Raw genomic sequence first — 13,292 nt, forward strand, 5'->3', positions numbered from 1 at the left:
CACCTTGTAGGTGTCGTGTATTAAACAAAGGCGTGTGTAAACCACTATTCACAGGTTGTCTTCCATTTAGATAATCCCTTCATCAATGGGGAGGGCCGTGACAGGCCCTAGATAACATGGTTGAACTCCCCAACGACACCTACCACGCGCGCCCTCTAGGACATCCTTCTTTAATTGGACTTGAAGCAAGCATAGTTTTTTTGGGCACAGTGTTTTTTCGAAGAATTTCTCGTTATTTCAACATGACTGACGTTGTTACTTCACCCTTACCAATGTTAAGTACCATAGTTTGTTTTGGCAGCTTTTGGTAGTACCGGGCATTTGTTCTATTTCCATTATGGTGGTTTTTAGTTTTGGAAGCGATTGTCCTGCCGAGATATCGGCAGCCATTTTGGGTATGTTCGCTTCGGTAAATTTTCTAGTTAATTTTGCCCATCTGGTACTCTGTCAGATAGGTTATATCACTTACGTTTTATGGCCTTTTATGTTATCATTAATTATTATTAATTTTTACTATGGTATTTATTTGCTTGCAAGTCCAATTTGGACCTACGAAGAATAGCGATTTAAGATAGCGTTTTAAAGCATAGTAACGATTTAAAGCTTAGCGATTTAGTCTGTTAATTTGTACCCTCCTGGAGGGTTCGTTTTAGACTATATCCTTGTTTTTTTGTTACGTTGTCGTTATTCTTCGTTATTACTATTACTAAGAAAAGCAATCAATTTTATTAATTTTCTTATTTATTGTGTGATATTAATTTTTAATATGTAACCTTGAGAGCGAAAGCATAGAGTGCTCGTTTCCTGTTCTACAGGTATGAGTTATCCTTTCTCTCGTTTTCTTTGAGTAAGAGAGGTGAATTTCCCGTTCTCCGTTTTTATACGATCACGGGTTATTCAGGCCTCTTCTCAGTATCAGAATTGATGATAGTACGTTTAATATTATAAACGATTTATTGATGTGGTTACTGTTAATATAGCTAACACTATTATTAGGTACGTTAGTGTATGAGTCATTAATTGGGGTCGTTTTATACCGACACCCTTAGCTCCGCCTTGAGTTATGCTCCGCTATAATGGATACTCATTGGGTGAGAACTAGTTATCGTTCCGGAGCAGATTTTTGGAGTGCAACGGTGAAGTCCGGCACTCGGACTCCGGCTGAAGCCTTTTACACACGAACCTTTGTCATGTTTGATCACAATTACACAGTTACTAGCTAAGCTACAAACCTAGTTGGAAAAGCAGGATGCTAAAAGCCCAAGGGCTCCAACAGAGAAAAACGAGTAAGGAAAGGAAATAAAGAAATAAACTAAATGAGTAATGAACAATTAAAATGAAATATTTTAAGAACAGTAACAACATTAAAATAGATCTTTCATTCACACACTATAAAAAGACTTAAGTCAGCCTATTCAACATAAAAACATTTGCTGCAAGTTTGAATTTTGAAGTTCTACCTATTCAACTACCCGATTAGGAAGATCATTCCACAAATTGGTCACAGCTGGAATAAAACTAATAGAATATTATTTGGTTTTGAGCCTCATGATGGAGAAGGCCTGACTATTAGAATTAATTGCATATCTAGTATTTGGAACAGGATGGTAGTGTGTGGGAAGATCTGAATGTAAAGGATAGTTGGAATTATGAAAAATCTTATGCAATATGCATAACAAACTAATTGAACGATGGTGCCAGAGATTAATATCTAGATCAGGAATAAGAAATTTAATAGACAAAGTTCCTGTCTAACAAATTAAGATTAGAATTAGGAGCTGAAGACCAGACAGGAAAACAATACTCGAAACAAGGAAGAATGAAGGAATTAAAACAGAATAGAATGATCAATCAAAATCTTATAAGACTTTCTCGATTAGCCAATTTTTTTGTGTAATTGAAGACAGACCTAATGTGTTTTTCAAAAGTATACTTGCTGTTGAGAATTACACCAAGAATTTTAGAGGAGTCATACAAAGTTAAAGAAACATTATCAATGTTGAGATCCGGATGTTGAGGAGCAATCGTCTTTGACCTATTTACAATCATTCAACTTCATTCCCCATAATTTGCACTATGCACTAATTTTAGCTAGATCTCTATTAAGGGATTCAGCAACCCCAGACCTACATTTAGGAGATGGATATCATGCAAAGCTAGTAGCATCATCTGCATATGCAACAGGTTTGTTTTCTAGGCCAAACCATATGTCATGTGTATAAATTATGAAAAGTAATGGCTCAAGAACACTATCCTGAGGAACACCAGATATCACATTCCTATACTTACTATGGTGCCCATCAACAACAACCCTATGCAATCTATCTCTTAAAAATTCATTACTGATGCTGAGAAAATAACCATCCACTCCCAACTGTTTGACTTTAAAAACAAGGTCCTCATGGTTAATACAGTCAAAGGCAGCACTAAAATCTAGGCCACTCATATGGACTTTCGGACTACATTCAAGGGATTTATGTACAGCATTGGAGATTGTAAGAAGGGCATCACATCCCCCAAGGCCTTTACAATAGCCAAATTGCTAACTAGGGAACAGATGATTACCTTCAGCAAACCTATTTAGACGTTTTGCTAAGACATTTAAAACACTTTAGATAATATGGGAGTTATGGAAATTGGACGGCAATCAGTTGAACTTGAGGTACCACAAACACATTTACATAGTGGAGTAACATTGCCAATTCTGCAACAAGTGCTAAAAACTCCTCTTGCTAATTTACTCAAACTAACAAATAACATTGGAACTAAGAAATCTGCAGTCTATAAAAAACCAAGGAAAAATATCCTTTGGGTCTACACTTTCGTAAGTGTAGACCCACTTTAATTTCACAAGATCGAAAAGCTAAACTTGTTAGTTTAGCCTCAGGAAAACAGGAATGAGGAAGATTACGTTTTTCATTACTATGCTTACTGTCAAAGACATGAACCAAAAGGGTTGCCTTTTCCTTTGGGCAGTGAGTGACAGAATCATCTGGCTGAAGTAAAGGAGGAACTGTTGCATCTACACCAAAGAGTGCAGATTTAAAGGTAGCCCACCACTTATGTTCCTGGGTTATACCAGAAAGTGTTTCTTTTATGTTTAAATTTTATTCCTTTTCAGTTGAAGCATAAACTCTGAGCACAAACTCTAAGCTTTTGCAAAAGATAAACTATTGTTCCAAGAACTTGTGGAAGCACTTAACAAGGACCAGTTCAATTTCCTCTACCAGTGCATAGATACATCCTCTGGAAGCCACAAGCTCCCCGGTAAGGAGTTCCCATCCTTCTAACCCAAGACGAAGGAATCGAAGGAAAAATACCATTTGTGTCCACCTCTTCATAAGGATCAAGGTCCATGAAGGTGTTTTAATCATAATCATACCTTCCTTATGAGTTTTGTTATGGCTCTGTGTCCTTACCCACAAATTGCATCATATACTCATATTACCTAGAATTCTGTTAAGTGATTCAGTAGCCATGTGTCTATGGCCTGAAGATGGGATTAAATCACAGTCACATCATATACTTAAGCAACAGGCTTATTTTCAAGGCTAAACATAACTCATACCTATGTAATATAGAATTAGTGCCATCAGAAATTACATTCCTGTAGTCACTTTAGTGTCCATCAACAACTATTCTTTGCCACTGTTAGCTAAAATTTCAATAATGTAGTGATATTGTACTGAGAAGTTGAAAACACAATTTCCTCATGAATAACAAGGTCAAAAACAACTAGTCAAGACCAATCTTATGAACATCATGACCAGAATCTACAGATGTTTGTGACACTGGGTATTGAAAGAAGAGCATCTCAAGCTCCATGATAATTACTTTCATAATACACATTTAGAAGGTATGCATACTAGACTAATGTCAATATTCTTAATCTGCAGTTATTCTTTTAATTACAGTCTGTTCCGGCATTATATACAAACCTTACAATCTTTACATAGGAGTATAATTTCAGCTATACCTAAAACCAACAGTTAAAGCTTTTGTCAGGTGTAACTACCTGCCGCTATTTAACGGAGGTGGTTAGCAGGGGTAGACCAACTACCCTGCTCACAGAAGCATTGGTAAACAATTGTCACTTTTTATTTTGGCCCGGTAAAGACGTAGTCTTGCTCTCCTGTCAAAACCTTTTAACCGGTTTATGATTAAAAGCAACTGGCCATATAGTTTAAATCCTGCAACTTTGACGTGGGAATAAGAGCAGTGGCAGACTGGTTCCTTTTGTGGTTTTCCTGTTGAGGTGATCACCTCGGGGTGAACCCAGAAACTAGCTTCCGTTACGTTTCACAGGGAGCACTCGATGTCAAACTTCAACTTGAGCTCAGCTCGTTGATGGGAGGCGAAGACCGTTGCCCGGAGGTCCACCTCCAGGTGTTGGACAACTTTCCCTTCCGAGAGAGAGTTAACCTCCACCAGGTGTTGGGCAACTTTCCCTAATGAGGGAGAATTACTTTCCACCAGCCACAGTCCAGCAATCTTCCCATTTGCGAGGAGAATTGCCAATAGCAGCAACAGGGGTGCGTCGCCTTTCCTGCCCACGTGAGAGACTTCCATTGCCTGGGTGGTTTTCCCCTCGGAGGATTCCTTCAGCGTGAATTGGATTCGTCCGTGCCCCGCTCTTACTCTACGGAGCAAAGCCCTTTAGAGCTCTAGCGAGGTGGGTGGGTGAGCTCCTCTGCCTGACGAAGGTCTACGAGCAATATAGAGCTTCAGCTTACTGTTGCCTCAAGTGCAACTCGCATTATTTGTATCCATCCTTACAGGTAAGAGTCGACTCTCTCCTTGCCATTGCCCAGCAACTTTCGCTAGCGCTTGCCAGCGCTCGCTGACACCCGGGATTGTTCACCAATGCTTGCTGACACCCGGCATTGTTTGCCAGTGCTCGCTGATACTCGCCAGGGCTCGCTGATACTTGTCAGCGCTTGCTGATACTCGCCAGCAATTGCTGATACTTGCCAGTGCTCGCTGATACTCGCCAGCGATCGCTAGCATTCGCAGGCGCTTGTCGATGTTCGCTGGCAAGCCTGGACAAACCTGTACTGTATTGTGTTTATGTTCTTGGCATTCTAGGCCAGCAAAACCTGTACATGCGAGACTATGCTTTTTCATGGGAAAATTCCTTCCCTGAGGAGGTTTACACAACTACAGGCATTCGCTAACACCCCTTAAAGGGTGAAACGAACTCTTTCCTTTCTGCATGCGCGCTTGCCATGACAAAACCTGAGGGTTATTGCCTTAAATACTGTTAACTGCTGATCGCTTGCGGCTGCTGCATGGCATAGAGTCTTGTTAGAAGCTGAGTTTTGTGAAAAGTGCCCACGACGTCAGGGGTATTAGTACATCACTGCTGTTTAAAAAGAATTTCTCTGTGATGCAGGTGTTTCAAGCGAGCGTATGGAAACAACAAGCTATGTTCACCTCCCACTACCTGCAAGACATAACTCACCGGAACTTAGGCACATTTACGTTAGGTCCTATGGTGGCTGCACAAAATATGGTCAATTAACACCTCAGCTCCCTTGTAGGACAGGTAGCAGTAAGTTGAGGACAAATGTTACCCGTGAGTAAGTCCAGAATGAATGCGAGAGTAACTGGCCACTTCCTATTTCATTCTCCCCTCTCTTTTGGGCTCGGCATCCAATGAACTGCAAACTGACCTCCCTGACTACAAGGGGTTACCATGCTCTTATTGCAACCTGGTATATCTGTATATATTTGTTATGTGTCTTCTCCAAACGAGGTGGAGTCGGGCAGTGTCTAAGTTAAGTGAGGGACTTGGCTCCAATTTTACGCTTACCTGGTCAAGTCACATTACTAAATTCTATGCTAGCACCAATTGCCCAGGCCATCATCCTTTAGGATTACTAGGTGTTAGGGTGTCCTTTTAAACAGTACGTGCATGGCACAGAGGGACACCTCGGGACAGTCTCTAGTCAGTTGGTTTTAGGGACTTCCACCCACCATGCGGTGAGTCTCCAATATAAAGAATGTAAGGTTTGTATATACTGTAGTGCCGGAACAAATGACAAATTTGAAATTTCTTGGTATTTTTCCTAATTATATAAACCTGAAGCTCTTTACACATACCAGTCCCGCCATCACCTTCCCCCAGAAGTCGTGCCGCAATTGCAACGTAATGATTGTTTACTAGTGCTTTTGGGAGTGGGGTTGTTGTTCTATCCGTGTTACCCTCCTCTGCTAACTAGCGGAGGGTAGTTACACCTCGCAAAAGCTTTAACAGCAAGTTTCAGCTATCGCCGAAGCAATGTTCCTTTAAGAGCTTTTGTATAGTTAGGAAAATAGAAATTATTTAAAATGTCATATTCAATTTACAAACTAGCAATACAATACTGTAGTTTGAATGATAAGTTCACATGATTTGTAATTAGGAATATTTGGTGTATTAATTTGCTGGATATCTTGCTTACGGATGTTTTATTCGGCTTAATGTGATTTTATACTTATTTTTTTATTTCAGGCATCTCGTCATTTCAACCGTGTACCATGATTGGAAGTTTTTACTCTGGAGCAGGTGAATTGAACAATGAGAAGTTGTCTGGGTTCCTGGGAAAAAGCTTTCAGGTAATGATTTTTGTCTGCTGTTTTCTTCTGTGGTAGTACTGCACTGTGTTGTTTTTCATTGTTTTGGTAAGCTTTAACATGTTATGTGAATATAATGAAAAGTTATGAGAGGAATATGATGAGTGTGTCCATACAATGTATATGGAGTACTTTAAACCCCTGTTAAAAACATGTTTGGCTGAGAAGTACAGTATCTTACTTCACTTGACAAAGGAATTATGTTATTTTCTCAGGTTAGATATTACTCCCCGTTAATTATTTTATTTTATTCTAGTTGGGTAGTGTGGCGAAGCGACTATCAGTGTTTAGGGAACACCAGCCAGTTTTTCCCAAATAGATAAATGGCTGTTTTGTGCCACATCTTAGTACTCAACTGTTGCCTCCATTATGTATTCATTTAGAATTAGGGGTAATCTTTGTAATGAAATTTTCTCTTGTTTTATTGCATAGGTAGAATGAAATTTTTATTTGTTTAGTTTTGTGCAGAATATATCAATTATTACCGATAGCAACCACTTAGTACAGTGGCATGTGATAAAGCTTTAGAGGTCATTGCAAGATACCAATTTACCTACCTTCCAGCCATCATCACTCATGAAAAAATCTGTTGACCTACGTAAGTATAACACTCACAATAATTGAAATATAGATGTGATACTTAAGTAACATTTGGTTGGACAAGAATGTATTTCCTATACTCTGGAAATTTTATATACTGTACTGTATTGTAGAATCTTTGTGAATTATAGTAATGTATTTTTCAATATTAATCTTACCCGATGATCATGTAGCTGTCAACTCTGTTGCCCGACAGAAATTTACGGTCGGGATACGCCAGCGATCGCTATACAGGTGGGGGTGTACACAACAGCGCCATCTGTGAGCAGGTACTCAAGTACTTCTTGTCAACAAGAACTCAATTTTTCCTCTGTCGTGCCACCGGCTAGACCTACTGGGATACGCTGTTGATTCTGGAGTTATTGCTCACGATTTGGTGATGTATTTGCTCTAGAGTTTAGCCTTCGCTATTCAGGAAACTTTATCTTTAGCTTAGCAAGCTTTTGGAATTAATTTGAATTAATTATGGTGACGAAGAGAGTATGGACTCTCTTTCACTTTTTAATGGCCGACCCTTCCCTTAGACGGAAGTGTTGGTGTCGAAGAGAGTATAGACTCTCTTTCACTTTTTATTTTATATCTCTCCGCCATTTATAGGCCTCTTCGATTAACTTTCCTTAAAAAAAAAAAAAAAAAAAAAAAAAAAAAAATATGCGACCTTTCCTAATAGTAGGCGGTCCTTACTTGGAACCGAAGTTAATTAACATTGAGCTCGTCATATCGTTTTTCCTGTTAAGAATTTATGCTATTTTAATTTTATGTTTTTGAAAGAATTTCTTTGATAAGTCTCGTACTGTTTTCAAAGTTGAACTAACGTTTTGTTTAGTCTCCGCAGTTGTTGACGTTCAGAACGTTCAACTTGCGCTCTATCGTTACGATAGAGAGAGAGTATTCACGGTTTCACGTTGCAGTAAGAGTAAACCGATTCTAGCGTTTCGTTCATTCTTTCTTAGCTTAAATGGTTTTAATTCTAATAAAGGAGCTTTTTATTTGGGAAACCTTTCAGTTTTTTTCCTTTAACAAATAATATGTTTTAACGATATATATAATTGGGCTCATCTCTCAGGTTCTAAGTCAAGAGAGAGAGAGAGAGAGATAGAGACGGAGGGAGAGAGAGGAGGATAAACGTTTCGTTCAAGCGGGTAACGTTGTTCTCGTTTTTTGCTCTTCTCCCTAGTCGATAGAGGGGAAGAAGGTAAAACGTTTCTAGAGTTTTATTCTTGTTCCCAGGCTTTATGCGGTGAGAGATTTTAAACGTAGTTTATTTGATCTAGTGTTTAGTCTCTTTTCCAGCCACTGAATTCTTTATCTTTCATTATGTTTTTCTGTTACATTGTAATACTGTTTTCGCAATTACTACCTTTTAATGAAGGATAGGATTGCGTGTTTCAGGTACAAACCACTTAAAGTTTCGAGTTCAGTGAAATAAGTGCAAACAGAAAATCAAAAGTGATAAAGTGATATGCGCAAAGTGTTACAGTGTTGCGTTCGAGGGTTCGTCTGTTCGTGCCAGTGGTTCACCTAGTCTGGGACCTCTTACAAGCTCCCAAGCCCAGGGGAGAAGTAATGTCGAAGGACTTATGGGTTCCTCAGGCCTTGATCGACGAACAGACGTTTCCCTCTGTGGTTTCGGGTGTATCTACACACGTTGCCAACGTGATCACCCCACCCACACAAAGACGAGAGAGCCCATTTATTCCTCGTCTGCGGAAGAGGTTTCTCGCAGAAACCATGGACCAAATCTTGCAGCTTTTAAGTGCAAGTCGGTCCCTTCCGCGCAAGTCCAACGGCCTAGGTGTAGCCACTGGGTCAGTTCGGACTCGCTGCAGTACGACAACTGCACACCTCCTAAGAGAGGCTAGGTGGTACCGCAACAGGCAGTAACTCCGTCTGTTGCCGCACCAGCTGTTTTAGACCCTCAGTCACAACGGACAGTAGCTCCGTTTGTTGTTGTCTTTCATAGACCCTAGTGGTCCATGCTGCAGACTTTACAGTCTCAGCTTGCTCCTTCATACAGGAGTATCATGCTGGAAGGTTGACAATGCAGCCTGTTTACCTACAACCCGCCGAGGTTGTGCGCTCAGCAGATACTGCGGCTGCCTGCTCCCACACCACACCTGTGAGAGCTCCTCCACCGATGCGCAGTCCTCACTGCCAGACGCATGTTCTTGCTGCACCATCTGCTAACATGCGTGAGCTGCCGCATCAGGAGTTGCCGGGTTCCAGCACTATGCGGCATTCTCCTCAGCCCATGCAGCATGCTCTGCAGACCTTTCAGCATGCTCCGCATACCATGCAGCATGAGCCGCATTCCATGCAGCATGAGCCTCATACCATGCAGCATGAGCCTCATCCCATGCAGCATGAGCCTCATTCCATGCAGCATGAGCCTCATCCCATGCAGCATGAGCCGCATGCCATGCAGCATGAGCCGCATACCATGCAGCATGAGCCGCATACCATGCAGCATGAGCCGCATGCCTTACCTCATGCTCTGCATACCATACCGCATGCTCTGCATACCTTACAGCATGCTCTGCATACCTTACAGCATGCTCTGCATTCCTTACAGCATGCTCTGCATACCTTACAGCATGCTCTGCATACCTTACAGCATGCTCTGCATACCTTACAGCATGCTCTGCATTTCATACCGCATGCTCCTCAACCCACCGCAGCCCCTCCCACGCACCAGCACTCTGCTTTTGTTGTTGCCAGCTCCCACACTCCGACTGCGGAGAAGGTTGACGATGCACCCGTGGGCCTACACCTCCCACGGTTGTGCGCCCGGCATGGCTTCATGCTCTCACACTCTTGTTGTGAGAGCTCCTCCACCCATGCACAGTCAACCCTGCCAGATGTTTGATGACTCCCACACACAGAGCACTCCGTTGCCGTGCGGGAGCTACCACAAGCTGCCGTGTTTTAACACGGTGTGTCAGCCTCCGCAACACACTGTGGTTACCGCCACTCGCCAGCAGCAAACTAGTCAGGCAGGAGTTGAGGCTTACCCTCACTGAGAGAACTTAGCTTTTCTCGGATATGGTTCCTGTAGATGAGAAAGTGCTGTTCTCCCTCCTTCTGATATTCCCTTGAGGACTCTGTCATTTGGAGAGGAGCCTTAAGCTGCTTAGCCTCCTATGGACTTTTATTTAAGCATAACATGCTTCCAGGGATGGTAAATGGTTCCGCTTCAGTCGCTAACCCCGTCTGTTGCCACACCTGCTCCCATAGACCTTGAGCTTTGTTGCAAGACATGCAGTCCAAGCTTAGTCCTTGATAGAGGATTTCTTTTTACGGAGTCAGTGTGTCACTGGGAAGACGTTCAACAACCAGCAGAGGTGACTTGTTGTGACGCGGTGCGGCAACCTCAGCAACCCGATAAAGAGTTGTCTGTACTACCCAGACAGTCTAGACAGTTTCGGGTTGTCGCTGTACTTCCTCGCTTCCCCATGGTTGACAGTTCACAGACTGTGCAGCAGTACCATGATCTTGTGTTCGGCTCCATCAGACGACTGGCTTTTAAGAGCTCCCACAAGTCGTCGCTGTCTGGAGAATCTCAGATGGACTATGGATCTGACCAAGGAACTGGGCCTCCTGGTCAATTTAGAGAAGTCCCAGCTCGTCCCATCCCAGACCTTTGTCTACCTGGGTATGGAGATTCAGAGTCGAGTTTTTCGGGCTTTTCCGTTGGCCCCAAGGATCAACCAAGCCCTAGAATGCATCCAGAGCATGCTGAGAAGGAATCGATGCTCAGTCAGGCAGTGGATGAGTCTAACAGGGACACTTTCATCGCTGGCCCTGTTCATCGAGTTAGGGAGACTCCACCTCCGCCCCCTTCAGTATCATCTAGCTGCTCACTGGATAAAGGACATGACGCTAGAGACGGTCTCAGTTCCTGTTTCCGAAGAGATGAGGTCTACTCTAACGTGGTGGAAGAACAGCTTTCTTCTCAAGGAAGGTCTACCTTTGGCTGTTCAGAACCCCGACCGCCGTCTCTTCTCGGACGCATCAGACACGGGCTGGGGTGCGACATTGGACGGACAGGAATGCTCGGGAACATGGAATCAGGAGCAAAGGACACTTCACATCAATTGCAAGGAGTTGTTGGCGGTTCATCTGGCCTTGATAAACTTCAAGTCCCTCCAGCTAAACAAGGTGGTGGAGGTGGACTCCGACAACACCACAGCCTTGGCTTACATCTCCAAGCAGGGAGGGACTCATTCGAGGAAGTTGTTCTAGATCGCAAGGGACCTCCTCATCTGGTCAAAAGATCGAAAGCTCACGCTGGGAACGAGGTTCATTCAGGGCGATATGAATGTCATGGCAGATCGCCTCAGCCGGAAGGGTCAGGTCATCCCCACAGAGTGGACCCTTCACAAGAATGTTTGCAGCAGACTTTGGGCCCTGTGGGGTCAGCCAACCATAGATCTGTTCGCTACCTCGATGACCTAGAGGCTCCCGTTGTATTGTTCTCCGATTCCAGACCCAGCAGCAGTTCACGTGGATGCTTTTCTGCTGGATTGGTCCCATCTCGACCTGTATGCATTCCCGCCGTTCAAGATTGTCAACAGGGTACTTCAGAAGTTCGCCTCTCACAAAGGGACACGGCTGACGTTGGTTGCTCCCCTCTGGCCCGTGAGAGAATGGTTCACAGAGGTACTGCAATGGCTGGTCGACATTCCCAGGACTCTTCCTCTAAGAGTGGACCTTCTACGTCAACCTCACGTAAAGAAGGTACACCCAAACCTCCACGCTCTTCGTCTGACTGCCTTCAGACTATCGAAAGACTCTCAAGAGCTAGAGGCTTTTCGAAGGAGGCAGCCAGAGCGATTGCCAGAGCAAGGAGGACATCCACTCTCAGAGTCTATCAGTCTAAATGGGAAGTCTTCCGAAGCTGGTGCAAGGCCAATGCAGTTTCCTCAACCAGTACCACTGTAACCCAGATTGCTGACTTCCTGTTACATCTAAGGAACGTAAGATCCCTTTCAGCTCCTACGATCAAGGGTTACAGAAGTATGTTGGCAGCGGTTTTCCGCCACAGAGGCTTGGATCTTTCCACCAACAAAGATCTACAGGACCTCCTTAGGTCTTTTGAGACCTCAAAGGAACGTCGGTTGTCCACTCCAGGCTGGAATCTAGACGTGGTCCTAAGGTTCCTTATGTCATCAAGATTTGAACCTCTCCAATCAGCCTCTTTTAAGGACCTCACATTAAAAACTCTTTTCCTCGTGTGCTTGGCAACAGCTAAAAGAGTAAGTGAGATCCACGCCTTCAGCAGGAACATAGTTTTCACATCTGAAACGGCTACATGTTCCTTGCAGCTCGGTTTTTTGCTAAAAACGAGCTTCCTTCACGTCCTTGGCCTAAGTCGTTCGAGATCCCAAGCCTGTCCAACTTGGTGGGGAACGAACTGGAGAGAGTACTTTGCCCAGTTAGAACTCTTAGGTACTATCTAAAAAGGTCAAAACCTTTACGAGGACAATCAGAAGCCTTATGGTGTGCTATCAAGAAGCCTTCTCTTCCAATGTCTAAGAACTCAGTTTCTTACTACATCAGGCTTCTGATTAGGGAAGCACATTCTCATCTGAAGGAAGAAGACCTTGCTTTGCTGAAGGTAAGGACACATGAAGTGAGAGCTGTGGCTACTTCAGTGGCCTTCAAACAGAACCGTTCTCTGCAGAGTGTTATGGATGCAACCTATTGGAGAAGCAAGTCAGTGTTCGCATCATTCTATCTCAAAGATGTCCAGTCTCTTTACGAGAACTGCTACACCCTGGGACCATTCGTAGCAGCGAGTGCAGTAGTAGGTGAGGGCTCACCCACTACATTCCCATAATCCCATAACCTTTTTAACCTTTCTCTTGAATACTTTTTATGGGTTGTACGGTCGGCTAAGAAGCCTTCCGCATCCTTGTTGATTTGGCGGGTGGTCAATTCTTTCTTGAGAAGCGCCGAGGTTAGAGGTTGTGATGAGGTCCTTTAGTATGGGTTGCAGCCCTTTATACTTCAGCACCTAAGAGTCGTTCAGCATCCTAAGAGGACCGCTACGCTCAGTAAGGAAGACGTACTTAATA

At 43.3% G+C, this 13,292-nt stretch overlaps 1 protein-coding gene across 1 annotated transcript in view; it reads left to right on the top strand.

Moving 5' to 3' along the window:
- LOC137653755 (BRCA1-A complex subunit Abraxas 1-like) overlaps positions 1 to 13,292 on the top strand; it is a 64,289-nt gene that overhangs the window by 31,571 nt on the left and 19,426 nt on the right. The window contains exon 3 of the mRNA XM_068387379.1: positions 6,494 to 6,597. Within this exon, the coding sequence (XP_068243480.1) occupies positions 6,494 to 6,597 (104 nt within the window). The remainder of the gene's footprint in view (positions 1 to 6,493; positions 6,598 to 13,292) is intronic.

This window comes from Palaemon carinicauda, chromosome 14, assembly GCF_036898095.1.
Source record: "Palaemon carinicauda isolate YSFRI2023 chromosome 14, ASM3689809v2, whole genome shotgun sequence".
Taxonomy (NCBI): Eukaryota; Metazoa; Arthropoda; class Malacostraca; order Decapoda; family Palaemonidae; genus Palaemon; species Palaemon carinicauda.